Consider the following 18,056-nt stretch of genomic DNA (forward strand, 5'->3'; position numbering starts at 1 on the left):
ACTTTACTGTTGTCTTATTTTTTAATTTAAAAAAGTGTAATTTTGTAAGACCGCAGCGCAAATACGGCGTGACAGAAAGTATTGCAACGATCGCCATTTTATTCTCTAGGGTGTTAGGATAAAACATATATATAATGTTTGGGGGTTCTAATTAGAGGGAAGAAGATGGCAGTGAAAATATTGTATAATGACATTAGAATTGCTGTTTAACCTGTAATGCTTAACTTAACCAGATGGTTGCCAGCTCACATCTGGTGGTAATTTGGTGGTAAACTTGTAATACCAACGGCTCACCACCAGATGGCGCCAGCTCACAAAAAAAACGGGCGGGTACTTTGAGACCACTGCCTTAGAAGGTACCCTGTGGGCCATTTTGGAACTGTAAGTGGATTATGAGGCTGGGGAGTTCTGATTCAGCAGGACTGCTCCCCCTCAATTTAGGATCACAGAATTAGAGACATTCTGTGACTAGACAAGAGGAGATCCTGTCATTTACCTGCCCCTCTTCCCTTGTCTATTCACAGAATTCCTTGCATTCAGAAGACGAGACATTTTGGGAATGTGCGACACAAGAGGACAGGGCAGATGAATTCCTGGATCCTTCGCTGTAGCAGACCCTCTGTTCTCGGTTGCAGTGCCAAACAGAAGGGCTTTCCCTGTAGTTTCTGGTGTCAGTGGAGCTAGAAATGTTGCAGCAAAGAGATCCATACATAGCCTAATCATTTGATAATTTGACTTCTGGTGTCTGCATAATTTTTTTTCCCCAGAAATTCCACTTTAATGAACTGCCATGGAGAGGGAAGGGAACACTGCCTACCCAGACCCCATCTCTAATTATGCAGTGGCTGTCAGTTTCTGACCCTGATGCCCACAGTTACTGTATTTTTGCGTTTCTGCACACTGCAATACATCAATCATGGTGAATGCTGTGATCTTGAAACATGGCTCAGGAAACCACATGAGACAAAGTGAGGTTGATTTACTAAAGGCAAATTGAATGTGCACTTTGTTCTCATTTTCCTTAGTACATTTAAATGTGGTAAAGCTTCACTTTGTACAGAATACACGATCAGGTGCAAGGTAAATAAAATAAAAAAATCATCAGAGCTTTACCACATTTCCTAAGCTCTAGAGAAAATGAGTTCAACTGCACTTGTAAAGTCTGCTTTAGTAAATCCACCCAATTGTGTTAATTTGTGGATACCTGGAACACTGTTCTCAATGAGGAAACTTCTTTATTGGGTCCTGTATAGGCCGTCTATGGTTTGTAGTGTTGACTGACTCTGTAAATCATACACTGAGAATGTAGTAAAGAGGAGTAGTTACATGTTTCTATATATTTATGGTCCGGATATCCAACAAGTTTTTATTGTGCTCCCTTTTCTTCTCTTACACTTCACACTTGCGTGCATTATAGGTCAAACGTGTCCAGTCTGATAGTAAAGTGTTGTAAGACCTGCCACAATGTTTTGCCATTTTTTTACTTTTATTGGCATATTTACACTGCAATATGGAGCAGATTTCTATTCTTGGAGTCAGACGACATTCGGATATTTCCATGCTGTGCATTACATCTGCAATGTCTTGAAGCATTTTCCCTCTTACCTTTTCAGGCTCCGTCTGGCTCAGGAGTCTGTTAACAAGCTGACAGCAGAGAAGAAAGTAGAAACAAAGAAGATTAACCCTGCAGCAAGTCTGGTAAATTTTGTAAAAACTTTTTATTTCATTGTACTATTGATTATTAAACTTGACTGCTGTTATCCTGTTGCCTGGTATACAAGAAAAGAAACAATGCTGAAAAAACAAATATAAGACTGCTTGCATTTCTATTACTGTACTGTTCATTATTTTGTATTCCACTTGGTAAAACCTGCCTGAAGACAATTAAGAGTACAGAAAACAGAGTTTACCATAGCAGGCACTTTGTAAATGGGTCGTCATGCTTGTTTCAGTCTGATTGTAAAATCCTCTTTAGATTTACCAAAACTCAAGCAGTCTCTAGTACTACATTAGTTGATGGTAGATGCAAAGGAGATTGTACAATCAAATTAGAACATTTAACATGTACAGATGAACACATTTGAAGGCACTTGGTTTGTTGCTATGGGCAGCCCCTTATATCCACTTTTCCCTTCAAGCTTGTATTGCTTCACACTGTATGTATACAATTATCAGTAAGTAGTCTGAGAGTTGGCAAAGTATACATCATGTTTCTGCTTTTCAGTGCACACAGACTTTTATTATTTGAAAAGCTACTGTGAAGGACTATGGTATCCCTTTGAAAATGTAATTGCCTGACAAACATTTCACCCACTTAGCTAATGAGCAGCATTACAGCATCAGATAGCTGTCAAGATATGCAAGTTTTTAAATACACAAAAACTTCCAATTGTTTGTAATGTCAGAGCAAGATTTTACATACACAACTTGGTTATTTTTACTATTTCTGCCCTGTTTATGTAGCCCTGGACAAATATACAACAGCACTTTTACATCAAACATGCAGCAATACGCATTCAGTTTTTAGTTTTTTTTGCCGGTAGACCATAACTAAAAGTCATAGAAAAAAACCTAGATAGACATTCAGATTTTTTTTGTTTTCTGGTTATCACTTTCTTTTTAGTGTATCAGAGGAGACTAATAGTGGAAATGTATTTGCCCATATCATCTCTATAAACAACGAGAGGTTTGGAGACATCCTCAGCAGTCTGTGTGCATAGTTGAAAGCCGTAAGACAAAACGTGCCTATTCCTTTCCTATTACTTATCAGTCTTGTATAGGAAGAAGCAAGTCCCTGAGCATAAGGAAACATACATGCAGAAAATGATGAGCTATTTGTATACAGTGAAGGAGGCACGTTACCTTTGTGAAGCAATGCCTGACCTAGGTCACCCACATTATATATTCATACTTTACCCCCTCTGGTAATTGAACATGTTGGTTGATGAAAATGATTCTAAATTTATCATTTGGAAATTCTAGTTCATTACCATGGTAAGCCCTGCTTATCTGCTCTGATTTATAAGAAAACAAATCCAAAAAGGACAAAACAATGTGAATCATTTCCGCTTTCTGGCTGCACATTTAATTGCTACCCCAAAGCAGTGGAATTTCCCAGGCTGTAATAAGTTGTCAAAGTATTGTGGAAAATGTATCTTTGCCCTCAGACCGATGAAAGTGAATCTGATCCAGCCCGCGTCAAGAGCAAGACGTCATTACACAGCCTTAACGAGAGATGTCTCTGTGTTATGTCTGGTGCAGCAGCCAGTCTCAGAAGCAAGGAGGTGGCTCGTGACCACTTTCACTGAGGTGCTAAGAACCAAAGACATGTCTGTAACCTATTAGAGAAAGTGGCTGTTGCCCAACTGCTTTACTCCCTCAGGGTGGCCACAGTGACATCTGTCAAGCAGGTGATAAGCAAGAATGAATACATGTCCTTTTTTCCTCTTAAAATCTTTATGTAAAAGCAAACTTTTTAAATATCTCTATAACCTATTTAGGAGGATGCTCAAAAACTGTTTTGGCTTATTCCTTTATCAACTTCTTGTAGGAATTTATTTTTTATAATGTCCATATATATTTTCAGGGAGAGAAATATGAAATCAAATTAGCAGTAGCAGGTAATTATATTGCTACAAAAGCAAAGGCACAGAGCAATATACAGTGAGATTTAGATCTGGCAGTGAGGGTATTACTGACGCAGCATACAGCATTAAAGGCTATTTTATAAGACAGGGAAGCAGAAAGAAAGAACTGAAATTTTAGGGCTCATTTAAATCTTTCTAGTGTATTAACATTGCATTATGTAACACAATTGCATGTACTGTGGTAAAGCTTACCTGGAAGGTCCAATTTGCTGCCCAGCCCCCTGCCACCCAAGAAGTATCTCCAGGGGACCCAGTGCACATACCACTTGTCATTATTTAAATTTGTCCTTTCCCATTTACTTATCGGTCTTGTATGCAGTGTTTCCAACCTACCAGATTGAAATTTACTGACACACCACACACAAAACTTACTGGCACAGCCAAGTTTTTCCCACCATTTCCAAAAGTTACAAAATTAGTTTTAAGTGCAAATTAGAATATTTAGGCTACAAACAAATACAATATGAAAATAGCAATATGATTTAAGGTAGATAAGGCAAAAAAACATTTCTTATTTATTTTTTGATATAGCAAGTACCTCAGGGACCGGCCTTAGGAGGGCAAGAAATTTGAATAGGCAGCACACACACATAAAATGTACTCTCAGTGACACAGACAGCAGTGTGTAACAGCACAGATGATGAAGATGATACCTCACCGACATGACATGTCCTCTCCTGAGTCACAGTGACGGTCTCTCCCCAAGCCTAGTGGTCCCCTCAGTCCACTCCAGTCTAAACAGCACGGACAGTCCTGGTCCAAGCCTGCCTTGCTCCCATACCGCACACCTGCACATGAGGCTCTGGCCGCTCTGCTTGGCACCATGACATCACACGACATGCTCAGGCACCACCTCCGCCAGAGCTGCCGATCACACTGTAGCAAGCACTTGGATGGTCCCAGACGGCTCCGGACCAATCAGAGCGTCGAACATATTTTTTACTGGCAACCTTTTACTTTTACTGGCATTTACAGGCAGGAGAAAATTGCCTGTTTTTTACTGGCTGCCAGTAAAAATACTGGCGGTTGGCAACCCTGCTTGTATAAGAAGTCCCTGAGCATAAGGAAGCATACATGCAGAAAATAACTTATCTTCTCTCTCCAGTGCTGTCTGACAACACTGGATGAAGAAAACTGCAGTTCTGAGTGACCTTGAGAAGAAAGGGAGCTTGACGGAGAGTGCACATAGCCCACAGATTGGAATAGGGACTAAAGTGATATGCACTGGGTCCCCTGAAGGATTTTAACAAATATTTTATACTTGTAGCAATTTAAACAAAAAATGTTATATCCCTGTCTTGGCATCCAAAGCTTCCAGGAGGTACATGTGCACTCACTATGCCTTACCGCTGCATCCTGGGCACTTGAAATTCATGATTTCACAAGCCTGGTACACTTTCTTACAGGATTGAGTGCTTAGGTGTTTCACCGAACCTCCCAGCAAGATCTTTATTTTTATAATTGTTTTTGTTTTTAAACAGACCTTCCATGAAAAAAATAAAAAACAGCCCCCACAATTCGAATGAGCTGCCTAATGTGCCTGCACCATTGGCAATTCAGTAGCCATTATCTATGCAGTGCTTAGGGCCTTAACACATAACATGGGTAAATCTGTTATATCAAGAATGACTTTGACTTTTTTTATTTTGGTAATCACCTTTTTTTTTTTTTTGCTTTGCTCTTGCTATACAGAAAGAGAGACTACGACAGAAAGAGGCAAGTGTTAGCGGCAATTAATTCCACCCAACCACAGAAGGGAGTTTGCACTGAGAGTGGCTCCTACAGTCAGAAGCAATTCTGCAAGGCATACAGAGAATAATCATAAACTGCTGGACAATGCTGGAAATATGTAAATTACTTATATGTGACTGAAGCTGAAATCTTTTGTACAGAGTTTCATGTAAATATACAGCTATATGGCCTGTTAGAGGGCTGGATGAATAACCTGTATATATGTTAAATGAAAGACTAAGCTTTAAGCTTGCAGATAAGTTCCCTATTTAATCTGGTGCTTAACAAACTGTTGAACATGCTCCAGACTTTTAATAAACTTATCTGCAGCAATTATTTTATTTCTGTTACTTTTATAGAATGCACTTGTATATTATTGTATAGAATATTTGAGATATATATAAATCTATTTATGTACCTGTGCAGGATAAAAAATAAATCTATTATATATTTAACGCTCCTAATGTATTGTATGTAAAAATGGATTTTTATAGAGCCCCCCCCCCAATGGCACCTGCTTTGTAATCTGACTCATGCTGGTCTAGTAGGAGGTTTGTTTGTTTTTTTGTTTTTTTTTATCAAATGTTAACTGAGCAGCTAAATGCTTGCACTAGAGACCTGTTTTAGACTTTTTTTTAAGCAGAATTTGTGGAAAGTAATGGCATCTTTCACAAGAAGCTTTTTGGGATTTTAAATGTCAGCTTGTGAATCCCACAAAGGCCCTCTGCACCAATCATTAAAGTCCACAAAGGCGCTTTACTCTTCTTAACCTGTAATATGAAGTGGGAACCTTGCCATGCAAGAGAGCAACCAAAACATCTGTTTTGACTGGAATGGGAAGGGGGGATTTTGGTCCTTGGCCAGGTGTCCATCTCAGGCAGAGACATTGATGACCTGCCCCCCCCCCCCCATCTCCTGTTAGTCACAACATGCTGGGTTTGACTTTTCTGCCAAGCTTTCTTTTCACCTGCCTAGAAGTTTACTATGTATCCCTGCGGGTTCACCACAGAGATATATTGAGAATGCATTCGGGCCATTGATTGGATCCCAAGCAAAGTTTAGCCTGTCACAGCTGGATGGATAGTGGGAGAGACCCCCTGTCAAGGTCTGTGGCCTAGTAAGCAATTTGGGGATTCAATCTTTTTCCCGCTCTTTTCTAAACGGAACAATCAATTTTCAATTATTTGTTCTGCAAAAGATGACTTCTGGTCATGTTGGCAGCCACGTATGTTGTACGATTTGTACTTCTAAAATCCTTTTCAATAGTATGAAAGATTAAATTTCAATATAAAAGCATGCAACAGGTGAAAGTAATAAACATGCATAGTTTTTGTATTCTTTTTGTTTTATGTGTATGTTTTGTATTCTCAAACGCTTGTGTGTATTGTGTTTTATGGTACAATACAGGCAAAAGCAGTTGAAGGAAATCAGTCTTCGCTTTGCACAGTGTTTGTTTTTACAGGTCTATGCAACTGCCAGTCGCCATAATATACAATATTTGTTATCATTAATATTCAAAATGAAGTTCTCCACGTGGAGTATTTTGCGATTACTATTCAATAAAATGCCTTTTTAAACTATTTAACCAGTGGTTTTGCCTTTCATTTATTTCTATCCCGCAAGGTGCCATTTAAAGCAAAACTCCGGATTTTATTGCAAACAAAATTCCTTTCTAAGTGAGCTAGACACATTGCAAGGATTTTTAGCAAATTTTAATAGTTTTTCCTGTTTCTTTAGTGGAGCATCTTCCAAAGGTAGGTGCATATGGCTGAATAAAGGGTTAGATTCAGAATATATAGAACGACACATGGTTTGTCGTTTTTTACACAATACTTTTATAAAAAAATCTTACAAAGCTGTTTTGCAATAGACACATAAAATACTAAATCCAAGCCATCAAATAACCACCGGGATACACAGGTAGGGTACTTCATGCGACTTCTGTGATGGCCTTTCTGGCAAGCTGATCCACTATGGTGGTGCGGTGCATCCGTAAGAACCTTAACCACCTTTTTTGGGATTGTGTGTGTGTGTGTGAATATATAGATATACAAACACACTCCTACTAGTGGAAAAGGATTGCTGGCGTGCGTTAGCTGCCTCGGAGGAGGGGGGCGAAGAGAGGAAGAGTCGAGCTGGCCGATCATCCGAGAGTTTTTGGAATTGCTGGGCTCACCATCGAACAGGCCTGTCTCCTCGCACCACTTGTGTCATATAGTCCCACCTTCTCGCCTGGCGTATTTGACAGACATAACACCGGTCCAATCCCGGAAGTCGCTGGGTGAGAAGGCGGGACTATGTGACGCAAGCGGCGAGGAGGCAGGACTGTGACGTGAGCGGCGCCGGGAAGCCAGCAATTCATATGAAAATCGTTACATCAGGCAATCCCCGCTCTGTGATAATCGGCCAGCTTGGCTTTTCCTCTGCGCAGATGAGACTACTGACGGGCACAGGTCACGCTGTGCTGAAGGGCGCTGATAAAGTTGTTAATATTTATTTTTGTAATTTAATTCTGCATAAAACATTTAAGTGTAATTTTCATGACATAATGTATCTGTACAGACGTGCACTGGTGAGGCTGTGCTGTGGGGCACTGAAAGTTAATTATTTTTGTAACTATTTTTGTAAAACATTTAAGTGTCATTTCATGAGATAATCTATGAGGGCAACTGGTGGCGAGTAACCTTTAAGGCCTGTCAAGTAGCTCAGGACTTTTGAGCCCTGTGTGTATATGTGTGTGTGTGTGTGTGTGTGTGTATATATATATATATATATATATATATATATATATATATACCGTATTTATCGGCGTATTCCGCTCACTTTTTTCCCCTTAAAATGAGGGGGAAATCGTGGGTGCGCGATATACGCCGATACCCGCTTCCCGCGCTCAGTTTGAACGCCGCCATATACCGAGCGCAGTACACTCGGGTACATTCGGCCAGGCTCGGCTTCGCTCGTGGTCACGCTCTGTGACGTTTATGCGTGAGAAGCCGAGCGCGTCCGAGTGTACTGCGCTCGGTATATGGCGGCGGCGGTGTTCAAACACAGCGCAGGAATTCGACTCGGAGACAGCGCGGGAGAAGCGGGGAGGACACCACCGAGGCCGCAGACAGCCGCCGGACCGGAGAAGGCCGCCGATGGACGACGGGCAAGACACCAAAACTGTAAGTAGTAAAATTATTTTTTACAGGAATTTCAGGTCAACATTAGGGGTGCGCGCTATACGCCGGAGCACGCAATACCCCAGTGTGTGTATATATATATATATATATATATATGTGTGTGTGTGTGTATATATATGAGGCTGCTGCATCCCAGTTTGGATGGTGGCGGCTAGCCATGCTGCCAGATAGACCCAAGCATGTTTCCATTTAGGTTAGTGTTTTGATTTGGGCTTTTTTCTTCTTTTTTTTTTTTTTTTTTTTGTGGTTTAATTTTTCCTTTTTAATTTTTTTTTTCTTTCGTTTTTTGTAATTAAAAAGTTTTCTCCTGCATTCACTGGCAGAAACAAATGTTTTATTCTTGACCATAGGGTTTATTGAACCACCTACATTTCTACCCATTCTTTCAGGAATAAGAACCTAGTTTCCTACTGGGACCTGTGGTTCTATAGCCTTATTTTATTACATTTTTTTCTGCCGATAGCTAAAATCAACAGCCAGGCTGGTCAGCGAGCACATGCATGCACATACAAACCTTTAGTTGCACATTGGGTTGGCTGCGACAAGCACCATCCTTAACTGGAGCAACCAGCGAGTTAAACATCTCGATGGGACACATATGACCGGGCGCCTGCAGTCCATGTTCGTGTTACCTTGGACAACAACCTCCCTACTTCGATGGTGAGGAGGATCTGTCTCTGGAGTGTTACCCGCAACCTCGGTGAATTGGTAAGTAGATCGCCCCCCTCCCCAGGGATGCGTGGGGCGCAGGTACTCACTGGGGTGGTCAGCCCTATGGACTTCTCCTCTGCCCCTCAAGGGCCTACATCTTCTACTACCCCTCTTTGCCCCTATAACTCACTGTAACTTTAGGCCATGGCCTTCTTGACACCAATTTTCCTTATGGGCAGATACCATTGTTCTGAATGCCATTAATGCTGGTAAGCCAGACACTGTTCTCTGAATGGCGGTGCTGTGGAGGCAGACACCATAGAGGGTGGCTGTTGATATAGGTGTGGGGAGGCACCACGGCTCCATAGCCTGGTGATATGGTCTACTCCAGCATGTGGCGAAAACCTCCCCTGTTTATTTTTACCAGGGCTCAGCTGTCACTGTGGGTAGCACAAAAGGTGGACTAGGGTATTCTGCCCCAGTGGCTGCACGCAATGATTAGGCTCCATGCCCAGCCAATGGCTGATTTTCCCCCCAACAGCTACTGTTGTCAGTTTGCATAAGTTATGCCAAGGTGAGGGGACACAGTCTGAGGAGTCAAGCCTGCTACTTTGCTAACCCTGCTCTGTGGTTCAGCTTTGAAAGTGGTGTGCACTGCACCTCTGTTGTCTCAGGATAATGTTTAAATTCCCCAATCCCTCTGATGGCGAGGATGGGTTCCCTGCCTGTGTTGCCATGCAATAACAGGCGCTGTTGGCCACACCTTTTATCTCCAGGAGCAGGGAATGGAAAAATGTGAGGAGAGTTCAGGAAGCTGCCAGAGTAGTTGATGCCCCTTTTGTTGCGCTGTCAGGTGGAGTGAAACATGTCAGGGGGTGTGGTCTTTTGACAGAGACTTACTGGCTGAAGCCGATCTCATTCCTTACTATAATGGCTGGTCAGAAAAGTGGCAGCTGGCATGTTAGTTTTTCCTTAGCCCTCCTATTTGGAACATTTTGTTTACAAAGCATGGGAACATCTGAATCTCTCCCCATTTCTGGGTTGACCGAGGCAACCATGTACTGGTGTCTAAGTTTCCTTCCTTTTATAGATCCGGCAAGCTGTAAGACTGTATCAGTTGCCCACTCTGTTTACCATTGCCAGTTCGGTGTTGCCCACAGTCCTGGTAGCCAAGCTCTGGGAAGGTCTGTGTTCAGGACATCTGTCCAGGGCCTTAAAATGTTACTAAACCCAGGACCGTACATTCACTATATCTGGTCTCCATAGTACACAGAACACGGAAATGCAATAGTTTTAGGAAATATAAACTGCTAAATACCTTTTCTCATCAGCAGTATATAGCAGTCTTGTGACTTCTATCAGTGCTTGGTAAAACTTGTAGGAGGAGTTTTCATTTCAACAAGATTGTCCGATCAGGCTGCAGGGCCCCTGCCCCTCTGTCTGTACAATGCTGCTTGGCCCTGTGCTGATCACATGCACCCTCCCAAAAAAAAAAACTCTAGCAATACACAGCAAACTGAGCATGTGCAGCCTGACTCCACTAACTGTCTTATCCGTCCCTGTTTTGGAGGCAGTGGAAGAAGAGGAGGATCTGTGCATACAGGATTAAACAGCTGTTTTACACAATGTAGGATTAACCCCTTAGGTTCCACAGTGAGTATAATAAGCATGCTTTACTGTATATACAGATTGATTTTACTGTTGTTGGTTTAGTAAAACTTTAAGTATGTGCAGGATGCATCCTTGAAGGCGTTCCCACTGCTCTCCCCCTTAGTCAAACGCATTCAGTACATTCAGATTTAGTGACCCAGATTTAGTATTTTATCTGTGTTCCAATAAAGCTATATAAGATTTTTATATAACTATTGTTTGGTTTTGTGCCAACTAAGGCCCTTGCCACCTGACAAACCATTTGTGTTTTTATATATTCATGTTTGGGGTTGGGCACCAATGTCGTTGGCATATATCTCAAATTCAAACTGGACCTGTTTTGCATGCCCCAGGCCTGCTGGGCAGTGCTTTCCTATTCAAAAATTCTTATTTCATTTACTATGAGTCAGAGTAAGATCATTTTTACTGCCCTGGAACTAGTAAAAGTCTGGGAATGTCAGCTTCCATCAGAGGTTTCGGACAGGTGGTTTCCTTAAGACAGATTTGCTTTAAACCAGTACATGTGTAGAGGGGAAGATGCAGGCATGATTTCCCCTAGAGAGGGTTGTATAATAAATTAAGGGCTCTGTGTGTGTGACCTGTCCCATACCATGTATTTGACCCTTGGCATGCTTTGTCACCGGTCCACATAATTTACTTCTGATGCTGCATATCAGCTGTCACTAAGTTGTGCTGAGAGTTTTTTTTTTTTTTTTTAAAGGGGGAAATTTGATCTTGTGTACATGCTCCAAGACGCCATTACATCATTCAATGACAGTTGTCAGACCGACTGGGGAGGAAGATACATTGTTGATTCTAATCAGAGACCATAGCATGTTAACTATCTTAAAAGCAACAAAAGTCCTATAGCTACGTGTCTGGTTTGGCAAAACAAATTCTTGCAAAAATCCTTATTTTATTGTATTCCCTGTATTGGCAGATTTACATTTCTGAAATTGCTAATAAGGTTACACACTCCCTGCATAATACATGGTAAATATACCACCATCAAACTATTAATAGAAATAGTCAAGATGATTAAAGATAATGGTTGTTTAATTTAGATTTAACCACTTCAATACCGGGCATTTTCACCCCCTTCCTGCCCAGGCCAATTTTGAGCTTTCAGCACTGTCACGCTTTGAATGACAATTGCGCAGTCGTGCGACATGGCTCCCAAACAAAATTGACGTCCTTTTTTTTTTCCCCCCCACAAATGGCTTTCTTTTGGTGGTATTTGATCATCTCTGCGTTTTTTGGTTTTTTTTTGCGCTATAAACAAAAAAAGACTGACAATTTTTAAAAAACACTATTTTCTACTATTTGCTGTAATAAATATCGCAATTTTTTTCTCTGTTTAGGCCGATAACATATTTTTGGCTAAAAAAAAAATCGCAATAAGCATCTACAAAATAGGGGATAGATTTTTTTATTTATTTGTTTACTACTAATGGCGGTTATCAGCGATTTTTGTCAGGACTGCGATATTGCGGCGGACAGATCAGACACTTTTGACACTATTTTGGGACCATTCTTATTTATACAGCGAACAGTGCTATAAATATGCACTGATTACTGTATAAATGTGACTGGCAGGGAAGGGGTTAACACTAGGGGGCGATCAAGGGGTTAAATGTGTTCCCTAGGGAGTGATTCTTATTGTGAGGGGGGGGGGGGAATGACTGGGGGAGGTGACTGATCGGTGTCCCTATGTTCAAGGGGACACACCATCGGTCTCCTCTCCCTGACAGGATGTGGATCTGTGTTTACACACAGAGATCCATGTCCCTGGCTCTGTAAATGCTGATTGCGGGTACCTGGCGGACATTGTGGACGCCAGGCACGCGCATCAGTAACCCGCGTGATGCGGCGGGCACAGATTTTCCCTGATGCGCGCCCACAGGAACTAGTAAACAGGAGGCCGTCCAGGGATGTCCTCCCGGCAATTGAGCGCTGCCCTGTAGTCGTCTTGTGTCTATAGCGCGGCTGCAAAGTGGTTAAACCCACTGACTAAAATCTTATTCAAGTTTTAATATGAAGTAATTTAAAAGTTGGTTTCAGTCATTTTTTTATTTAAAATAATACCTGGTAGTGATTCTGCCATTAAAGTCCTTGGTCGGGCTCTTCTTGCTATGGGGTGACAACTCTGTCACAATTGTATTTCCATGTTGTCGCCCGGTTGTATAGGCCCATGGTAGTTCTACCAACACATATTGTACCAGCATGGTCCACAATTGCAGGGCTTGACAAAACCCAGGCGCCTGGTAGTTTTTTTTTTTTTTTTTGCTTGGCACCAGGTGTGAGCAATTCCTATTGCCCGATGCCCCGGACATGCAGTTTCGGGCACCAGGCTGTTGATTAAAACAAACTGGCTCCTAACTTTTTTTAGTTGGCTCCTGGATTTAAAGCAAATTTGTTTAGCCTGCGCTATTTGTATGTCTTTAGTTGGAGACTTGTCTAGATCATTGGTTCTCAACTTCAGTCCTCAAGTACCCCCAAATGGCATGTTTTCCTTTACTTTGCACAGCTGCTTTTAAATCAATATCAATGATAAGGTATTGAGCTTATTTTCCCTATGGGAAGTTCCCAAAATGTGGCCCCTTGGGGGGTACTTGAGGACTGAGGTTGAGAATCACAGGTCTAGATCATTGATGTGCAGCTGATGTTTTCACACTGGAGCGGTGCGCTTGCAGGAATTGAAAAAAAGTCCTGCAAGCAGCATCTTTGGGGCGTTGTGAGAGCGGTGAATGCACCACTTCTAAAATGCCCCTGCCATTGAGATCAACCCTTTTTTGGCCGCTAGAAGGAGATTAAAAGTGCCCCTGAAAATCACGACTAAAACAGCCGACGCCCCCCGCCCCCCCCCTCGCCCCAGTGTGAAAGTGCCCTAAGGCTCGGTTCACACTGACACTACATGACAGTCATACGACTTTCATCCTACCATCGCAGCCTATTGCATTAGGGTGTGCACCCCAGAACACAAACACACATGCGTGTATATTAACAGAGCAGTGGAAGATGTAAAGCAGAGATTGTTGTCATTGGGGCAGTGGATGGTGTCGTTGTTGTTGTTTTTATTTTTTTAATTATTTACAATTTTTTATTAAAAAAAATAGGAGCCCCGTTGGGGGAGGGGGGGTGGTTTGGTGAAATATTAAGGGTCTAAACAGAGATAACAGAACTTCCCCAGTTCCTTTTGAATACAGAGCTTCCCCAGTACCTTTCTCTGCAGCCTCAGTTGCACTGGACAGTAAACAAATGGGAAGTGCTCTGTGCAAAGCGACTTCCTGTTCATTTACAAGCTAAAGCATAGTAAACATGGTTTACTATGCTTCAGTTAATAAACACAGGAGCGATTGGTACAGATCACTTGCTGTGTTCATTCATCCGGAATCATCCCCTGCAGCAGCAGGTGGGAGAGGAGCTGAGGGAAGCTGGAATCACTGAAGGGGAGAGACGGGAACAGGGGGAATCTGCACCGTGCTGGGTGATTAGGGTGTGCCCAGGCACACTTAGCACTACATGTGCGCACGCCTATGCACCCTACTTTGCTCTGCGACGTCAGTCCTACATTTGGTCCTACAACTTGAATGAACAGGATATTACTGTGATTCAATTTTGTGATAGTCTGACTTGTCCTTTGACCAATCAAAACAATCCCAGTGTGAGATAAAAAATGTTATTGCTGCTGTAATCACAATGTCGGATGTCAAAAGTCGGGTGATAAGGACAAGGATCCTACTTTGATGTGACTTCAATGATATTCAATGGGCTGAAGTAGGATCAAAGTCGGACCAAAGTAGTACAGGGAGCATTTTCAAAGTTGGACCGACTTGTGTAGGACCAGTTAAGACAGCTCTCATAGGGAAACATTGATTTTCACACGTCATGCAACATGAGGCTCCCAATGTAGGACCGTTTGTCGGACAAGTGTGAACTCAGCCTTAGGCTCCGTTCACATTCGCTGACTCCAAAGTTGCAACAAAGTGCAAATTTGGAGTCCGACATCGATATGACTTTTAAACTCTCTGGCACTGAAGTCATGTCAAAGTCAGATCAAAGTAGTGCAGGAACCTTTTCTAAAGTCACAGCAACTTCAGTAGTGTCAATTGCAATGGCTCTCATGGAGATGCATGGCATTTCACAAGTTAGATCCTAATTGTGCCCATACATCATATGAAAAATTGGTCAAAATTTGGTCATTTAGACAGTTTGTTTTTCGGACAGTTAATGGGCACAAAATCAATTATCGCTTGGGACGTTCTTGAGCCGAAAAAAAGTTTGAAAATTTTCTGCAGAACGAACGATAAATTGAAAGGTTAATGTGTTTCCCGTCCGAACGGTCTGCATTGGGTATATGTAAAAAAAACGAACAAACAATGTATTCATTTATGTCCACGGAACGATTGATGACACTATGATTTGCGCTCACAGCCGAATGTTCATTTTTTGAAAATGGGTTTGGCCAATTTCTCGTATAGTGTATGGCCAGCATAAGGCCAGTCATGCATGGAGAATTTGTTTCCTGCAACCTAAACCGGCTCAATTCCCCCATCTACACAGACTGTGTTGATGCAGGAATCCCTCCTGCCCAGGCCATTGTCCTCCCCCAGCAGGGGGGGGGGGGCGGGAAAGCTGTGATCATTGCTAGCGGCTACCATTGCTAGTGATAACTGCAGGTAAAAACAATATGCTGGTTGTACTCAAGTTGATCAATCAACTTGGTACATTCAGCCTACCCATGCGTGGTTCGAATCTCGATTCAAACCGTGTATGGCCTGCCTAAGTTGCAGGAGTGTGAACCGTGCCTTGGCTTTTTGTGCAGCCTTTGCTTTATTTATGCTTTAACAATGTAAACTGAACAGCCAAGAAGGGATGGAAGAAAAGCATTATCTGAATTGATACTGCCTATATGGAGCCCTTTACAGCAGAACTAATATGTATCTGACCACCACAAACTGAAAATGCTATGTTAATGCATTTTTACTAACCAAAGCAAACATTCCATGCTTTATTTCACTAAAACATTACTTTGAAAAACACCCCCTCTTGAGTAAGTGCAGATGATTCAAGTCACATTTACTTCCTAGAATCAATCTGCCCTTAGCTCAGGCAGGAGGGTTTGCTTAGCTGTGAAAACCCCTCTTTCTCCCCTGGAAACTCCTGAGATGTATGCCATAATTTGCTTAGGCCTGGAAACCAGAAAGTAAATGAAGAAATGTAAAAAAATATGAAAATATATAATTCTTACTGGTTTTAAACAAATTGCTAATGCTAGCCGCATGACCATTAAAATAGTGTTCATTTGGGAGAGTTTAGTTCCACTTTAATAAATATACACTGCTCAAAAAAATTAAAGGAACACTTTTGAATCAGAACTCCTGGGATATTGATCTAGTCAGTTAAGTAGCAGAGGGGGAGGGGTGTATACAGAGGGGGTTGTTAATCAGTTTCAGCTGCTTTGCTGTTAATTGAAATTAACAACAGGTGCACTAGATGGGCAACAATGAGACGACTTCCAAAACAGGAATGTTTTTTTAGGTAGAGGTGTCTGACGTTTTTTTTCCCTACTCATCTTTTCTAAATGTTTTTCACTAGTTTTGCATTTGGCTAGGGTCAGTGTCCCTACTGGTAGCACAAGGCGATACTTGGACCCTAGTTTGCACAGGCAGTCCAACTCCTCCAGGATGGCACATCAATGCGTGTCATTGCCAGAAGGTTTGCCGTGTCTCCCAGCACAGTCTCAAGAGCATGGAGGAGATTCCAGGAGACAGGCAGTTACTCTAGGAGAGCTGGACAGAGCCACATCAGGTCCTTAACCCATCAGCAGGACCGGTATCTGCTCCTTTGTGCAAGGAGGAACACTGCCAGCGCCCTACAAAATGACCTCCAGCAGGCCATTGGTGTGAATGTCTCTGACCAAACCATCAAACACTTCATGGGGGTGGCCTGAGGGCCCGATGTCCTCTAGTGTGCTCTGTGCTCACTACCAGACACTGTGGAGCTCGATTGGCATTTTTCTTTGAAAACCAGAACTGGCAGGTCCGCCACTGGTACCCCATGCTTTTCACAGATGAGAGCAGGTTCACCCTGAGCATATGTGACAGATGTTAAAGGGTCTGAAGAAGCCGCGGAGAACTTTATCCTACCTGTAACATCGTTCAGCATGACCGGTTTGGTGGTGGGTCAGTGATGGTCTGCGGAGGCATATCCATGGAGGGACGCACAGATATCTACAGGCTACACAATGGCACCCTGACTGCCATTAGGTATCTGGATGAAATCCTTGGACCCATTGTCAGACCATACACTGGTGCAGTGGGTCTTGGGTTCCTCCTGGTGCAAGACAATGCCTGGCCTCATGTGGTGAGAGCATGCAGCAAGTTCCTGGAGGATGAAGAAATTGATACCATTGAATGGCCCCCATGCTCACCTGACCTAAATCCAAAAGAACACCTCTGGGACATTATGTTTCGGTCCATCCAGTGCTGCCAGGTTGCACCTCTGTTCAGGAGCTCAGTGATGCTCTGGTCCAGATCTGGGAGGAAATACCCCAGGATAATTTTTATTTCCATCAAATGATGTGCCATCCTTTTATTCCTAACACATTACCCAGTCCATATCAGTATCAATATCCAGCATGAGATTTTTGCCAGTTGAGATCTGATATGTTTTCAAAGAGTTCCTTTAATTTTTTTGCGGATCTCCCACGCAAAAACTTTTTTTTTTTTTGTAGGGCCAGTTAAATAGTTAATAGCGCTGCTTATATAAACTCAAGTTTTTGGTGTCCTACGTCTGCTCCTCTGTCATTCTGCCTGCAATTTAGAGTTATATTCCGCTGTTCATGCCGTTGCCATTTTAACTGTGGGCATTAGAAGCCCACAAGCAGGCACTTCCTTGTTGCGGTGATGCTGGGGGGAACCGCGGCGTCCGCTTCTGTGTTGCCATCACAACGGCTCATCTAACAAGACAAGGCACATTGATAGACCGGACTGGCGTCACTTCCTGGTTCACAAATTGCGCGATATTTGCTCTCACGGCTCCGCACTGAACACTCGGAGCTATGAGAGAAGCTCCCAGAGCACACTGCGTGGTACGGGAAGTGACCTCATGCCCAAAGAATACCCGCAGTTGTGCTCACCGGAAGGCTCATGAATGTAAAGGTACTGTTCACATATTAAAAATAAAAACA

The 18,056-nt window shown here is 42.5% G+C and overlaps 1 protein-coding gene across 4 annotated transcripts in view; it reads left to right on the forward strand.

The window, feature by feature from the left end:
• The window catches only part of FMN1 (formin 1), a 354,391-nt gene extending 347,428 nt beyond the window's left edge, over positions 1-6,963 (forward strand). For all 4 annotated transcript variants that reach the window (XM_040333461.1, XM_040333460.1, XM_040333463.1 and 1 more), the window contains 2 exons: positions 1,614-1,698; positions 5,340-6,963. In XM_040333461.1, the coding sequence (XP_040189395.1) occupies positions 1,614-1,698; positions 5,340-5,384 (130 nt within the window). In that variant the 3' untranslated portion in view covers positions 5,385-6,963. The remainder of the gene's footprint in view (positions 1-1,613; positions 1,699-5,339) is intronic.
• Positions 6,964-18,056: the final 11,093 nt, after the last annotated feature.

Source organism: Rana temporaria, chromosome 13 (genome assembly GCF_905171775.1).
Source record: "Rana temporaria chromosome 13, aRanTem1.1, whole genome shotgun sequence".
Classification (NCBI taxonomy): Eukaryota; Metazoa; Chordata; class Amphibia; order Anura; family Ranidae; genus Rana; species Rana temporaria.